The sequence below is a fragment of the Temnothorax longispinosus genome, chromosome 2 (genome assembly GCF_030848805.1).
Source record: "Temnothorax longispinosus isolate EJ_2023e chromosome 2, Tlon_JGU_v1, whole genome shotgun sequence".
Taxonomy (NCBI): Eukaryota; Metazoa; Arthropoda; class Insecta; order Hymenoptera; family Formicidae; genus Temnothorax; species Temnothorax longispinosus.
Genome location: NC_092359.1, coordinates 3,402,810 through 3,419,648, shown reverse-complemented (window position 1 = coordinate 3,419,648; position 16,839 = coordinate 3,402,810). Strand labels below are relative to the sequence as shown.

At 41.4% G+C, this 16,839-nt stretch overlaps 1 protein-coding gene across 8 annotated transcripts; it reads right to left on the bottom strand.

The window, feature by feature from the left end:
* On the bottom strand, positions 1–16,839 carry Rhogapp190 (Rho GTPase-activating protein 190). 8 transcript variants are annotated; one of them, XM_071769877.1, is made up of 24 exons: positions 16,223–16,839; positions 13,580–14,223; positions 12,584–13,494; positions 12,291–12,500; positions 12,066–12,077; positions 11,411–11,597; positions 11,221–11,336; positions 10,982–11,134; positions 10,663–10,901; positions 10,384–10,585; positions 10,129–10,305; positions 9,799–10,050; positions 9,533–9,711; positions 9,277–9,460; positions 8,975–9,183; positions 8,472–8,885; positions 8,138–8,377; positions 7,849–8,034; positions 7,414–7,502; positions 6,954–7,335; positions 6,681–6,812; positions 6,463–6,513; positions 6,276–6,372; positions 1–6,166 (listed from the first exon to the last, which is right to left on the bottom strand). In XM_071769877.1, exons 2-24 carry the CDS (start codon positions 13,748–13,750, stop codon positions 5,968–5,970), a joined length of 4,992 nt encoding a protein of 1,663 aa, XP_071625978.1. In that variant the 5' UTR covers positions 13,751–14,223; positions 16,223–16,839; the 3' UTR covers positions 1–5,967. The 8 variants fall into 8 exon arrangements, with proteins under 8 accessions (XP_071625978.1, XP_071625985.1, XP_071625983.1 ...); XM_071769884.1 differs by having other exon boundaries at positions 7,414–7,466; XM_071769882.1 differs by having other exon boundaries at positions 8,975–9,165.

Below are 16,839 nucleotides of genomic sequence, written 5' to 3'. Positions count from 1 at the left end.
TTCTTTTACTCTAGGAAACTTTTAATAATCAAAAGTCCCTCCGTTCATATACAAGTCTGATATAAGACTATTGATACAACGAAGACAGGTTCCGTCCATTTACACGTTGCGTGTTTCATATATATATAATTTATATATATAATATATTTATTTATATTTATATATATATAATTATATTTATATATGTATACCGATTATTTACAAAAATCGTTACATGTATATAAATGACGACATTTATAAACGCGTAATTTTAGGAAAGGTGGAAACGCATTCGTAACGGGATAAAGAGCGAGGATTGATGGGCGGGCGGATGGGAATTGGGGCAGGTGAGGGCTCTATCACGTTAAGTTTCCCGAATCCGGAGGGATCGGCTAAATTTTTCAGCGTCGTCGGCGAGACGTTTTTGGACACGCCAAGTTTCGGCTTTGATACTTTGCGAGCAGCACTGCGAGGGCACTTCCCTTCCTCCCCATCGCTACGCACACACATTTCTTCGTGCGTCCGTTTATATACGTCGAGTCACGAGAAACCGGAGAGATCTGTCCTTTTTTCAACTGCGCGCACGCGGGAAGAAATAAAATAAATACATGTTACTTTATTAAAATATCAAAAAGACAAAAGGGTGGGAATGGAAGGAAAAAGCGAAGGCGGAAAGGGGGAGAGAAAAAGAAACACGGATAAAAAGGACAGATCCCAAGAAGTGCCAGAATCCCCCAGTGCGCGAAACTGCGGCTTTTGAGGGAATTTCAGCGAAGTAGAAATTAGCAGTCCTATCTTGGTCAATAAATCGTTAGCCACCTTCGATACAAACGGCTATTAAATATCATTACTATTATTATTTAATTATCAGCTATATCCTCAATCCACATAATTATCAAAGATTCTTATAAAACCGTAGATCCGATCGTTCGCTCCTACTTGATTAGAAAAGGGATTGACTTATTTTTTTTACTTATCAACTTTTCCTCTCATCGACGAGTCTCATTATCGGGCTCGCGGTTAACAGGCTATCGCTATTATATCGTTATCAAATTTCAAGCATTATTCTCAATTCACGCTTCAAGTAACTCACACACCACGCCAAGCTCGGCTTGCATTCCCATGAAGAAACGTAGGTCGCGCGGGGAGAGACGAGGCCAGAAAAAGGGGGTTTCTCTATAAAACTCGATTAAAATATAATTCAAATATAAAACGATATATTATTTCGTGTAAAGGAAATACAAAAATATAAATGCTATAAATAGGTTCAGCGTTTTATTTCGTCATGCGGAACGGTCAAGGTATAAAATATATCGCTAGATCATATATTATAGGGTGCTGAAAGAAATCGGCACGTGAATACTTCGATCCGCGAACGCGGATCTGCACGAGAAACATTGAGATCCCACGTCTTGTTTTATCAGTCAAACGAAAGTTCGGTCGCTGTGCTGCAATGAATCGACGATCCCCCGGCACAATTGTGAGGCGTTTTCCTACATTTCTTCACGATTCACCGTCCGTAGAATTTAGGGGTGCGCTCGCATAGTATTTCGCGACTACGGGCAACAAACGAGACTTTCGAGGACGGGCGAAGCTTACGAAGAACGGTGACGAGCGACAAAGGAAGAAAAAGACACGGAAAAGAAAAGGAAGAGAAAAGAAGAAAAAAGAGGGGAGGGAAGCAGAGCGCGATGCAAAAACGCAAGGAAAGCAGGGCATAAGCGGGCTTACGACACGCATCATACCGATGCAACTGTACAACTATAATACATTCGTACATCAAGCCGATGCTATAAATAAAGGGGACAAACAAGGGGTCCATTTTCGCCTACGTCTTATCACAGGCTACGATAATTTAAGGATCTGTTTATGTTCGACGGGAGAGGCCGGTCGCGCATGGGCCGTCCTCGGACAGCGAGAAAGGACAAGCGGAAATCTTAACGGACGTATCGTAGAAAAGTGATTTTTCTTTCTCCTCCCTCTTAGGCTTCGCGAGAGAGAAGACACTCGATGGGTACGTGTCCAGGGATGATAACGACGACGATGACAATGATGACGTTGATGCTGATGGCAATAATGTTGATGTTGACGACGTTGATAATGTTGCTGATGATGATGATGATGCTGTTGAAAACGATGTTGATACCGATGACGAATGACGCTAATACTGTGCGAAGGACGTGGAACTTGGTAATCTTGCGATCACTACATGTGGCCGTCGTCGAATATTTCTTCAGATATTTAATCGCTACATTTTCGTTTCTTTGCTATTGCTTAACCGTTACATCGTAGATGCGTAGGGCGAGACTATAACCGGAAGATTCGATGCAGCAAAAGCCCAGCTCATTTTCAATTTATTAAAAACACCCAATGGCTTGATGATTAAGAGATCTAAAGGCGAGTGTATACTTGCCTTCAAAATGGGAAGAAATTTAATAGAATTGACTTTATTTGAATTTTGATAAGAGTAAATAAATAAAGAGAGAAATAAATTTAATCTAAATTCAATTCTCTCCCTTCCTTAATTTTAAGAGTCCTTTTAAGACGAGTTGAGCTACTGTTGCACTCTTCAATCGTCGCAGTATAATCATTTAGTATGCGCTAAATTTCTGAACAAATGATAGTTATATAAGAAATAATGATCGCAAGCTGTTGAGAAGTATTACACGAAACACGCACGGTATATTTGTTGACGATTGCGCTAACAGCAGATTGACGAAATATCCAATTAGAAAATTACTGTATTACAGTAAAAATTACAGTATTCTTCGTAGATTATTATCTCGATGTAAAGGAAGTTCTAATAACATCGCGGATAAGCAGAGACAATCGACGCTGAGACAGATATATTTTTTAGGGGCAACTTTTAAAGGGTTAGACCAGTATAAAAAACAAAAAGAACCGATCCTTTTCTAATTTAAAGAAATTGTATGTACTTTTAAGATTATTTTGCCGCGAGACTTATGTCGAAATTTGAAGAATTAATAAGAAGAAGTTATGATTACTTTTGTACAAGTGTATTGAAACTCTCAGGCGCACTACGCGGCATAGCCGATCCAGATTCTGTTTAGTGTTCTTGGGTAAATGTTTTAGTACATTTTCTTACGAAAGTATTTCTCAGACAAGCTAAAAAAACATTTAAAAAAAGAATATTTTTAATATAATTTTACTAAATAAAATTACAAATCATAATTTATTACCAATATAAAAATATGGAAATATATTTCTATTAAAAAATATTCTTTTTCATGTTCTTATAACTTGTCCTAAAGCTTTCTGAGTGAATGTACAAAAACTGTTATGCCACGGGACGTCAGAAAAATTTAGACATTTCAGTCTTCTATCGTTTCCCTTTAATTCATCACAGTTTTCTAGAAAAAAATTGTAAAAAATACTTCTACTTTTCAGGCGGTTACACTGATTTGACCCTTTAAACAACGAAAGAGCTGGTGCAAACAATCTTACTCGCGGAAAAGCTTTCTAAGTGCTCTAAATCAATTGTCCATTCGACACACGTAAAATAGACATGTAAAATAGACAAAGATAACGGGAGTATTGAAATATCCACCCAAGCGAGCGTTTCCAACTGCTCCGACACGCGCCACTTCGCTCATCGTCGTCGACGTGAGTTGGTCACGTCGTTGACGGGGTCGCGCGACGTCTTTCGGCGTTCGAGATCCCATACGTAAAGCATCGACGTCTTTCCCTATCTATTTTAAGAACATTATACAATTACGTACGTACGAATGTATAAAATTTGTTTTTTTTTCCTTCTTTTTTTTACGACTAAATGGGAATGTACGATCCGTTCCTTCTTTCTTCCTCCCGTCGCGCGCGTCCTCGCGACGCGTCGATTGTAGAAATATCGTTACAACGATTTCCTTACAAATACAGAGCGATTGTGTTCGCGAGACGCGCGTTTTCCACGACGGTCCGTGTCGATAAAAAGAGATCTCTCCTTTTTTTTTATTTCTCTTTCTCTCGTGAAACGATCACGAGATTTCGTTCACGATTTTTTACTCCCGGGATCACGGACTCGGTTCGATTAAAACGCGTCTCTCGCGAGATCATATATATATATATATATATAAAGTAACATCGACGTTCCTTACGGGAATGTTTGCGATTAATCTTCGGGTTACAAAAGTGTTGCGTGTACGTGTATGCGCGTTGTGTATTGTTGTCGCTTTCTTTTTCTTTTTTTTCTCTTATTCATAATGGCTCCAACATTCAGAGGCAATATTTAAGTATCTCTCGGTAAATACACCGCGATCGGTGCTTAAACGACACACGCTTACTTTCGAATGTTGAGCCGCCGAAAGGCATACATCTTGTCATTATGATCGTTAAACATTGAGTTTAAGTTATGGCACACCTACGAAAATTCAACCCGCTAGATCCGCGGATTCGTGCGAATTCGAAAGCAGACAGCGAGAAAATAAATTGACGTGTCTGAACATACGTTTTCTTCCCGATTATTAAATGTAAAAAGTTAGACGGTACAATTCTTCTTCTCTTAACTCGTCGATCCTGAATCTCTTATGCGCGACGGTAGCGTGTTAATAAATACTTTCTGTTTTTGCGAAGATACGAACGACAAAACGTCAGCTCATTACGTAAAACGGACTTCTCGGAAAAAAAAGAAAAAGTTCCTATGAATTTAGTGTCTCATGTCTTACGAGCTTCGTATGTATCTTAGATCGTTAGAATTCTATATACATATCCGCTTTAAGAAACTTTAATATCGTTCGTAGCTCTAAGTATTTCTTAAGTTACTTCGATTCCACTTTTATATGCGTTTGCAAATGCTACATACGCGAAACTTGTCAAAATGCTTTTTTATCTCTGTCTTCGTTTTCCTTCGCATACGAATATTATCGCTATTTGTCAAGACATTGTGCAATTACATGTAACGCTTTTCGTGTTTCTTTTTTTCGTTTTTACTTTATATTTTTTTAGACGGAATGAATATACGGATTGTATCGTCGTTTGAATTCGCTCGGTCCTGACATGATAAAAACTATTTAAAAAATTCTTGCACGACTAATCTACATCAATAAAATGCAAAAGTAAATACACTCGAGAGGCGATTTGTGCATTGGCCAAAAAGGAAACGCGCTAAATATTCTGGCATTTTTGATATCGTTGCTATGTGAGATATATAATATATATATTTATATAGATATTATTCGACGATAAATCTCGTTTTATATACGTTTTTTCGTATCTTTCGTAAATGTGGGCTGGACACGCCCTCCTTTAAATACTAATAACAGTCTCTTTAACGAGACTACATTAATATCATCACTTTGCGCTTAACACTTTCGTTCTTGGCAATATGGACAAGAAGACACGAGGAAAGAAAACGGAAAGACGGAGCGAAAAAAAGCGATTAAAAAAAGCACGACATCGATCTCAATAACCATGTAAAGCTAATCGCTATTATCAAATATCGAATCATACATCCCTAGTACAATATCAATAAATACATCGCTCTGGATACATCCAACATGATACATGCATACTGTTATGACACATGGATTGACTCTTATTATTCTTGCGTTATCTGATCCGCGTAAGCGAATAACCATCATCTTAGGACCATCGATCGATCGATTTCGCAAGGGGAAATCTTGCTTGTCACACACCCCGGAAATGAACGAATGTGAATGACTAAACTTAAATAGAGACTTTGCTCGTCCACGTTGCGCCTACGTGGGACTTGTGTTAGTTGTATTACGAGTGCACTAAAGCGAAGTTTAGTATTAATACAAACTATATATTGAGACCAATCGTTTACGCCTGTATCGCAACTGTCGATAACGTATAAAAAAAATCATATCGGATTATTTCACGAGGCAGGCGCGCTATTGCGAGGTCTCGGCCGGACGCGCCGCTTCTACCGCCGTTGTCCACAAAAAATACTGCAGCCTCTTCGCACAGACGTTGAGAACTATGCACTGCACGGCTAGGTAATACGTTTAGTCACTACACCATCACAACGGCATCCTCGCCACAGAACAGGAAAGGATACTGATCGATCATCGTTTGAACCACGTCCTCCAGGTACGGCCTCATAGCTTCGAATCTGCCGAGGTCGTTAAACTCAATCGGTAGTAACGTAGGCCACCAGCAAATCGCTAAGTTCTTGCTATCCATACTGTTGAGTTTACAATTCTCTGCGACTCTGAAAACGTATAAATTTAAATTATAGTAATGGAATAAAGGGAGATATAATTAGAATGTGTCTATAAAAGATTTGTCTTCGCAATTACATTTTCATCGCTTTCACTTACTTTACGAAGTGCTGGAAGATAAATTTGAGAACGTCGAAGTTTACTGGATTTAACTTGTTGAGCATCAGACGCAGGGCTAACAATCTCCCGCTTCGGTCTGCAATTTCAAGTTTTGGGATTTAATGTTAACTCGAAGAATAATCACACATGATCCGTTATCTATATTCTATAAAACAAAAGTACTAACCTTCCATGTTCATGCAAGTAGCTGACATAGGTTTGCTAATACCTCGTGCACCTGATAGGCATAATATGTACATTTTTTAAAATATTTTGCTTTCTGTTAGTGTAAATGTAATGAAAATTTAATAATATAATAAATATTTAAGGACCTTACAAAAAAATTTAAATCAAAATTCTATAAAAATTGATTCAATTTCTATCTCTGACTAAAATTCAATTTACCTGATATATCTTCCAATTCGCTCATGCGTTCCTTGTCGATGAGCGGTGGTAATCTCTTGGAAAAGAAGTCTTTGAGGGCTGTAGCAACAGCATTTACAGGAATATCCAAAGAATGTATGTCGACATTACCGTCTATACGTTAGAAAAAAGGAACAGATCCATGTTATTCATCATGCAAAGTTTATATGGAGCATTAATTTGGCGTTAAGGAAGGAAATAAGAAAGAAAATATATAAGAACAAAAGATCAGAAAGCCTTCAACAAATAATATACCTTCTTCGAACTTTTGGAAAAGCAATTCCACGTGCGCACGGTTACCGGGCACCCTATATATCCCTTCCGAATCTAATCCCTCGTCCTCGATAAATCGAACGCACTTTTCGAGGAACAAAGGTATCCGATTCGTTTCGCTCTGTGCAAAATCCTCGATCAAAGGTTGCTGCGACTGACTCGAGATCGGTGTTCCTCCCGGGCCTTTGGTCTGTTTTATCTTCTCCTGTTTCTTCTTTTCCCGCTCTTTCTCCTTCTCCGCGTGCTTCTTGAGCTTCTCCTCTTTTTGCCTTCTTTTCTCCAACTTTTCGTCCTCCTTTGCCTTTTGCTTGTCTTTCTTCCTGGTTAACTTGTCGCTGTCCTTCGACTTATTCAATATACCAAACTAAGGAGCAAGCAAAGCAAGTTAATAACATGCGCATTCCGCCGACGTCGATTTGCATTATATAAACTAAAAACTTACACTAGGAGAATTAATTTCACGCGGCGAGGAAACATCTAGACTTGATTCGTCATCTGGAATGCCAAACGTATTTTCACCCCTTTGCTTGGCTAAAATAACAAGTTTCATGCAAAGTTAACAAAAGCATAGACACTGCAACTTAATGGAAAACATTAGTATGTATTACATTTAAAAAGAAAAGAGAATCAAAGTTGCTATTAATTAAGAAGCCTCGATTTAAGTCAAAACATAAAATTTTTTATACATGCGTATGCAAATTATTACATTGTTACATTACTGAACTAGATTTTACGTTGCGTTAAGTAATGCATTCAAATCATATTAGAAAATTCTCTGCACTAATCATAATTATTAAATTATATCGGTATGACAGAACGTCTTACAAGTTATAACAATAAATATTCCTATTAAATAAAAATCTACCGCGTTACTTACAGGAGGCGCTGAACATCTCCTGCGTCATATGTTTCATATTAAACGGGTGTTGTAAGTATTGCTGTTGCAGAGAATTTCCGGAAAATCTTTTCCGCAAACTAGTTGCGGCGTATTTATATTGTTTCGATCTGGATCTCGTGTGTTCCGGATCGCTCGATTCGGAAGTATCGGGCGTTTCGCTAGATACTGAAAAGACGGATATATTTCTCTAAATTTTGCTATTTACAGGTGACGTAGAAACTTGTAATGTATATACTTAAGAGAAAGATAAAAAAGGACAACATTTTACCTCTCTCCGTGGGATCGACGCGCCAATTTTTCTCGTCTTTCATGTTGTAGTTCAGGCCGACTATACCGTCTCCGCTACCCATGCTGGCCAATGACGGCACTTTTGGCGTGGCGACTGGTATTGCCGTGCGTTTCTTGCGTATTCGTTTGTGCGACGAAAGCTTTTTATTCCCTTTGCTCAAAACATCCGTTGCCCTTTGTCTCTCCAAGGAACTCCACTCCGAATCAGAATCGCTGTATGCTGTGTGTTTATAATAATATAAGTATTGTAAATAATTATATATAAGCTTGGCGTTCCAAAAGATCTTTAACGTTAAGAAGAAAAAAGATCTTACATGGCTGTCCCTTTTCGCGTCGGTGGCGCAACTTGGATTTGTTGTTGCCGATAGAATCTTGCACCAAGGCGTACATATAATCGCCGTCGTAGGCTGAGTACATGTTCGGAACAACGTCCTTCACCTGCGCGTACTCGGTGCCGAGGTCCACAAGTTCCGGAGTGGCGAGAGGAGCGTGACCCATTGTCAGTTTCGGGCCGTGCTCGTCCTTCTCGCCGATCGTCATCCTGGCTATCACATCCGTTACATTGGAAAAGTCCTTCAGATTGATTTTCCCAGGCTGTTTTAAAGTCTGACTGTTGCCTTTCGGTCGTGGCTTAGCCTGTGAGATATATCGTCGACCTGTCGTGAAAGCTCTGTGCGAGTAACTGTTTGTAACTCCGTCTTGATGCATGAATGTGTCCTTTACCCAACCTATGCAAAGAGAAGGTTTATAATTCAATAGTCTTGAAGAATCGTGAATTTAAACATTGTGCGATGAAATTGGTTTTATTATTACTGACCAGATAATTTACTCGTGATATCTTCATTTTTCATTAGATCTCTCTCCCTCTCCTCTCGATAGAAATCGACCTGGCTGTAAATGTCACTGTCGTCGCTCGGTGTGGCTCTGTGATCGGCGAATTGTTCGGTTAATCCGGTATCACCCAGATCACCGTCGGGCGTCAACTGTTCGTACGACTCGGAGCCGCTCCTAAAAGTTACAGACATACTGCTTCACATTAGACTTTGGGTCACAAACAAATTCGGACATAGCATAGATCTGTTCGTACGGTTGCTAGAGAGCCGCTTCTAGAATAGTTACCCGTCATCCGGCGTTTGAAGGTGATAGCTCTCGTGTCGTGGTGGCGGCATCGGATGTAAAGCCGAATACTCCAGGGTGCCTTCTCCGCTGTCATTCAAATTCCCCGGCTCCTCCATGTTAAACGCCTGCTCGATCTCCGGTTTCTTTTCCCACACCACTTTGAAGAAAGGCGTATAAAACGCGGCTACACATTAAATCATTTGTTAGAAAACTGAGAGTTTGCCAAGTATCGAAAATGAAAACTCGAGTTTCTCACTTTTTTGTTGACAGCTGGATGCGGATGTCATAAAATGCGCCTCCAATTTATCTGCAATCGCGTTTCCCTCTGTGATAAGTAGATGACTTAAGTCGTTACTGAAGAAAGCATTCGCACCGCCAGTATCGGTCACAGCCATTATTTGTATTGGCAGATTTGGTATGTTGGTGGAAAAGGCACTACAAGACAAAAAGAAATTTTGTAAAATAGAACATTTATTTTTTCTTAGATGCGCAAACGGCGTGGTGTAAGTCATTAGCACTTACTTTAGAGTCGCGAGAGAGGCTTTCCTCTTTGTGGAATAGACGAGTATAAAACCATGTACTAATTCATCTCTGAACGCATTGGCTCCGTGAAAACTCGAGATAATAACTTCGACTCGACGCTTACATTCTCCCAAAAACGTTTCCAAAACTATAGATCTATCTCCGCTGAGAAAGCAGCATTGATGATTCAGTAAAGGACCGAGAACGTTCTCGACCGAATAAGGATCGCCGCAGAACATACACATTATTATCCTGAAATCAAGCACTAAATAAAGTACATACGATTACAAATTAACCAATTAAACGCAGGCATTATGATTGACAGTCTACCTAATATCAGGTTCCAAACATTCGATAACGCTTTGATATATGTTTAAAAAACCAGCTCTGTGGTTTATGGACTGTATAAGTTGCTGCAAAGCATCCTTTACCAATGAACTCGGGAATCTCTTATGCTTCTCCTGCTCCAGATCGTCTATGCAGACATCGATAAACGGACATTGCAAACTACAAAATTGATAAGATTATTACGCGCTCGGCAAGTTTCAATTCCTATAATTAATATGATTAATATAATTAATATACCTATCAGCAAGATTTTGTCCCTCTTCTCTGAGCTTCATAGCCTCCATTTCATCAATACTGGCTTCTGGTATAAACATTATTACAATGGGCAATCCTTGAAATGGTAGTCTGTCCTCTTGCTCTAGATTTGATAACAAGGTTTTCTCTAAAGAGGATCGAATGTATTCGAATGAATCTTCATTCGAATAGATACAAAAGGATCCTATAACAAGAGACATCCATTGTAGATGATATTATAAAATCTTATAAAATAAACATTACACTCGAGAGGATATTTACCATGTGGCATGAAATCGGAGGTAGTGAAGGAATTATGCGGCAGTCCAACATCGCCGTCAATGATGCGATATCCGAGGGTGTAGAGTTGACAATCTATTTCCACTTCGTCGTCGTCCGTTTGTGCCCTTATTTCACGAGCAAATTCTTCGCTTAGCCCGTTACTTCCAAGTATAACTAAATTTAATTGATTGTTGTCCGATGTTAACTGCCACTGGCTACTGTGATTCCATGAGGAAGGTCTGTTAGAACGTTTCCAGATTTTTGTTATAAAATAAATCCACGCTATGTAATCCTACATGACGTAATATTGACGTCTTACCTGTGAGCTTTCGTTCCGAGTATTCTTTCTATAAGTGCATCCATGCAATTTGGATAAGCAGGACAATGCTCCCTTATGGGACAATGTACAAATCCCAAATGTTGAAACAACATTAACTTTCTGTCTTGATCTAATCTATCTAACGCTTTGTATCTAGAAGCATAAGAATTTGCAAAATTACATTATACAATATAATGATATTAAATAATAATACATAATAAATCCGGTATATTGCATACCTAAAATCGTCCAGTAATGCATCTGTAATATCTTTTATATCATCCTGTGTAATAGTTCCAGTTGGAGCTACACTCTTGAAGTGATAAAATAGATCAGCATGTTCCAACAATAATTCCTATAACATATTATGATATAGATTGCACGTACTCTTTATATGATACAATAATGTAGCTATTACAAATACCTTACCTGAAAATTATGTTTTGCCTTTTCAATAATTTCCTTTTGATGCTGATCATAAATTTCTTGACAATCGTGATGAGAAAGCTCCTCAAAGCATTCCCTGCCCATAAATAAAACTCTAACTTCAGACAAATGTTTTCCAGGCGTAACATAGCCAGTTTCCTCCAACAACTGCTTAAATTGTTTCTTCCACCTAACAGAAATTAATTACAATTGACAAAGGTAAAAAATAACTTTTCAAAATAATAATAATAAAAATTCAAAAAATAAACATGTAAAAGGGCACAATATCAAATGAACTGTAACGTATCTAGCCATTGTTAATATTTGATTACAACAAAAGTCTACTTGTTATATTTACGATAGAAGTTAGTAATTCATTGCAATATTAATGCATCTTAAATGTTGTAATACAATGTTTAATTCAATCTTAATGACCTTGAACCATCTTTGTAATTCATGCATTATAGGTAAATTGACTTATTAAGTGCTCAAATATTGATTGCTGGCGACAAATATACCTCGAATCTAACATTCTATATAATATATAAGCCCACGCTGTTACATAAATGTTAGCACGGTAAACATCATAGAATATTTCCAACTCAGATATATATGTTATATTATGAACAAAAAAGCCAATAAAAAAGGCAAAAATTACCTTTTCGGAAGTCTGCACAAAGAAACACCACCCAGAATAAAGCAAAGCATTAACAAATTGCATATGAATATTATTAGAATATTTCCAGACTATCAAATAAAATGGATATAAATTCACTACTAATACTATCACCACTATCACCAGTTCTGTGAAGAACATACATAAACTCGTCTCTGCAATATTTATTTGTTAAAGCGACTGGACTTGGTTCTACGGAATACTTACTCTAATCGCCGTTGCTCTTGCTGTAAAGCATTTATATGATTCTTAAATACGGTTTCTGCCTCGGGAGTCTCCAGCACGTCATATGGAATTTTCGTGCCGTTGTTTTCCCCAAAATCACAATCAATCCACGGTATGTCTTCGGGGCACTCGTAGAAATACTGATCGAAATCGGGATGCGCCTTTATGTATTGCTGCACCGCCGACCATTCTCTGCAAAACGGCAACTCAGCAATCCACTCGCAAGAGAATTTGCACGAAAAAAAAAAAGAAACTGTTATTCGCGTGAAACTTACTCGTTAATTAAATTCGATATATCCGGACAGATCTCATGAAGTATATCCGGCAACATGTCCAGATAGCCCTGTATTTTCTTCGCTATCTGTTCGTCTTTCAGTTTCTTAATATGCCTTCTGAACAGTCTTTGCGTCGCCTCGATACCGAATAACTCTACGAAGGTGGAGAATTCCTTGAGCTGCGCGAGTTTCTTCGAGGCCTGTGACCACAAGGCGCGATAATCGGTCACGTGTATCCGGATCAATCGCTGTAACGATTCCGTCGACGCGTCCAGAAGTTCCTTCCTGGCCCTGGCTGCTTCGGCGAACGGCACCACTTTGCTGCGCATTTTCGTCTTGTCGATTAACTGCGCCAGGATCATAAACGCCAGATCGACGTTGATGTTCTCGTGCGCCGAGGTCTCGATAACCAAAATCGATCCCTTGTACTCTTTGCGCATTATCAGCTTCTCGGCCTCCTTGACAAACTGCTCGTTCGCGTCGTCATTCTTGGTCGTTACCAGCACTATCGGCTTCTTCGCCTTCATCAAATTGTTCAGTATATTCGCCACAAGCTCAACCTGCTTCTCTATTGCCCTGTTCGGCACGAGGCTCACGTCGAACACGCATAAGAATCCGTCGATGTTCAATTTACCGTCAGCTAGAACCTTCTGCTCGTATTCCTTCTCTATGCCCAGCTGATTCTTACAGATGTACATGAGCTTCTCCGCGCTCGTGATTTTTGTAGCGGCGCATCTTTTCGCATACGGTTCCATTTTGCCGCCTTTGAACGGCTGAAACGACGCATCGTCTATGAACTCCGTGTGCTCTATAACTTGAAACTGAAACTCCGTCCCGTCCTCCGCCGTTTTCGATACTTCGCCCCAGTACAAGAAGTGGTCATTGTTCACCACACGTCCGCTGAAGTCAGACTGCAATAAAAAACGTTCGATGAGTATTCCAGTGCAACGTACGGTTAATCGATAACGAGATGAGACGCGTGTAAAGTGCGAGTACCTGCGACAACACCGAAATATGCTCCACGTTGTAGTCATCGCTCATGGAACGCATGAAGCGATTGCACAGACACGACTTGCCGACGCCAACCTGCCCCTTGTCCTTTTCCGTGCCGGAGAGCCCGACCACCGCGACGTTGATGCTCTTCGCATTGTCACTTTTTCTCGCCATGTTTAGCGCGCGATGATATCGCTCGTAGTTTAAATGTCAAAATAAACTTTTTTTTTCCTATCCTTTTAAATGGCGTTGCTCAAGACATAGCGAAATGCCACCGAGAGTTTGCTACCAGTACAGATTTGTCTTTACACCTTTGGTCATATTCTACCGTTCTAGAGCTCTGCGTAGAAAATTGGTTCAATCTCCCTTTGGTAACATCTCTAAACGATTTGAATCACAATTCGCTTGCTCGTTTCAATGAATCTTTATGTACAAACGCGACTGGGTTCTCCAGATTTATCATCCGTACGATTATCTCTACTCTAGCGTGTGAAGCTATTACGAGAGATGCGATTAATAGCGTTACGTCGTTTAAATATAAATAACACAGAGCTTGAAAAACCCTTAAAACACTATCTATCGTTAAGCATAGCGTTTATAGTTTAGCACAGCTGTGAGCAATGGTTCTTTGGAATGGCACTGTGTATCTGCAAAAAAAAATCAGAAAAACGCATTTATTTAGAGAGTTTTTGTATCAATTGCCTCTCATAATCCGCAATAATTATTTCAGTATAAGATTTACGCATAAATTTAGAGATTTCTTTTGTCAGTCGTCTTTCATAATCTGTAGCAACTACTATTGTACAGCCCGTCTTAGATTTACGCATAAATTTAGAGAGTTCTCTTATCAATTATCTTTCGTAATCCGTAGCATATACTTTGGCGACCGTCTTAGATTTACACACAAATTTAGAAAGTTCTCTTATCAATTATCTTCCATAATCTGCAGCAATTACTTTAATATAAAATTTCAGATTTCATACATAATTTTAGAGATATTATTAATCGTCTTTTCTTTAATGCTTCAATCCATAGCAACTATTTTGATACCGTCTCAGATTAATGCACGAATTTAGAGAATTTTCTTGGCAATTGTTTTTTCATAATCCGTAGCAACTACTTTGGTGCACCGTCTTCAGATTTAAGCACAAATTCAGAGAATCCTCTTATCAATTATCTTTCATAATTCATAGCAACTACTTTAATGTACCGTCTCAGATTTATGTGCCTCTTAAAACACAGCTATGAATCACACATTACGCCGACAGAGTTATTCACAATAGCTCCGCTTCATGCTAATCGCAACAATAGGTCATCTACAGAGGGCAGAATTATGAGAAAGCCAAATGTCCATCGAATAAGTTCAGTTCTCTCTCTCTCTTCTAATCGATAATAACAAATAAGCCGCGATCGACGGGAGCTCTCCACGATTTTTCACTTTTACAACGAGTCCGTCACCGCCGGCGCGGGCGCCGCGAAACATCCACGATATCGCGCGGCTCCCTTTTGGAGTACATCATAAAATTATCACGTCTCGCTCTTCCCCGTCCGGGAAGGGGCTCCGGTCTTTCCGCAGTTGCGGAATACATCCGCGGATTCCGCGTGCGTTAGCCGGCTCTTCTCGTCAGTCTCGTCTCCCGTCGGGGGACTACCTGTACTTTCCCACACTTGCCGCGGGTTTAGGTGAACGGAGCCGGACGTACACTCGACGGCTGGTAGAAGCGAGAGAAAATCAGCGCGGTGTAGGAGAGTGCAATTAGGCACGGACAGATCTAATAGATTCGCTCGTCTCAGCTGTACTATGTTACACTTTCTGAATTCTGTGAAAAATAGGATAACTACATAAACTAACAATCTTTCCCTCCGTGCTCGTCTTTTTCCTCTCGGAAAGAGGAAAAAGAGACGGAGAAAGACAGAGAGAGAGAGAGAGAGCAAAAAACTCTGATGGAAAGTGCAACTAAAAGGATATCCCCCGTGAAAGCGTGAGAAAGTCGACGACGCGGCGGCGAAGGTCTTTCGATATCGCAAGGTCCTTTCCCTTTAATCGCGTTACGCCGCTTTTTTGCGCCCCACGTGAAACAGGCGCGCGAGATCTCGACGACGGGGAGGGATGGGGGGGGGGGGCAGGAGAGGAGGAAGACGAGTGCGGAAAATGCGCGAGACCGAGGCACCACGTCGCGGTGGGATATCCCGTTCGCGCATCTCCACGCACAGATACATATTCCGGCTTCGGGGTAGCCGGAGGAGGAGGGAGGGGGGAGGGGGAGACGGGCCGAGTGCGTAGGAGGGTGCAAACGAGCGAACCCCCCCGTCGTCGAAATCCTCCAAGCCACTCATCCATTCTCCAATCGACGACGCGGATCTCGCTGCTCCAGCGTGGACGGATCGCTCCAGTGACGGATTTCAGATCGATACACGCTGTATACAACTGACGACGATGACGACGACGGTCGCGACAGGGTCACGGCGACCGTCTCTCCTCCGGGGACCTCGTCCATGAAAGGGAGAGGAAAGCGACGGGGGAGGAGCAAGACGCTCGCCGCCGCCACCGACGTCGTCGTCGTCGTCGTCGTCGTCGTCGTCGTCGTCGATGCCGCGTTTCGCAAAGTATTTTACACGAAGGGGGGTGAGAAGACGACGGGCTACCTGAGTAACAAGGGGGAAGCGCACGGGGGCTGTCTCCTCGGAGGGGGCGCTGACTCGATCCGCCGTCACCGGAACCCGGCCGTGCGGGCGCGTGGTCGCCGATCGTTGTCGTCGTCACCGGGATCCGGGGTCGCCTCGTTCCTCGGCAACCGTGTATCCGTCGTCCACTGATTCTGCGGCTCCGATCCGCTTAGATCGGCTCGGCTCGGCTCGGCACAGCGCGGCGCGGCACGACGCGACACAGGACACAGCACGGCACGGGGTTTGACGTTACGACGTGACGTTTACGCGACGTTGACGCGCGACACGCGAGACGCGAGCCGCGACGGCGAAACGGCGCTCGTCAGCTTAGCACTAGGCACGCGCGGCACCGCGACGCATCGACGCCGGCGACACGGCTGGCACGTCTCCCGTGAGAGCGGCGCGAGATCCCAGGTGTGTAAATAACTTCACGTCAAACACCGAGTGTCGCCCCGTAGAGGAGCCATCTTGCTGGGTGGGCACGCATCGGCGGACGTCGAGCGCCCCGATGTTTTCCGCCTGGGCAGTACGGTCGCTGGTCAAGCCCGGAGTGCCCGGACACATTTTGCGGGGGCACGGGGGGCACTCGACGCGAA

Excerpts from the sequence above, each read along its gene's own strand:
- Rhogapp190 (XM_071769877.1), bottom strand. The coding sequence starts at position 13,750 with ATGGCGAGAAAAAGTGACAATGCGAAGAGCATCAACGTCGCGGTGGTC. Across the intron at positions 12,501-12,583 it reads ATATCGAATTTAATTAACGA|AGAATGGTCGGCGGTGCAGC; the intron begins GTAAGTTTCACG and ends GCCGTTTTGCAG. Across the intron at positions 11,337-11,410 it reads AGGCAAAACATAATTTTCAG|GAATTATTGTTGGAACATGC; the intron begins GTAAGGTATTTG and ends AATATGTTATAG.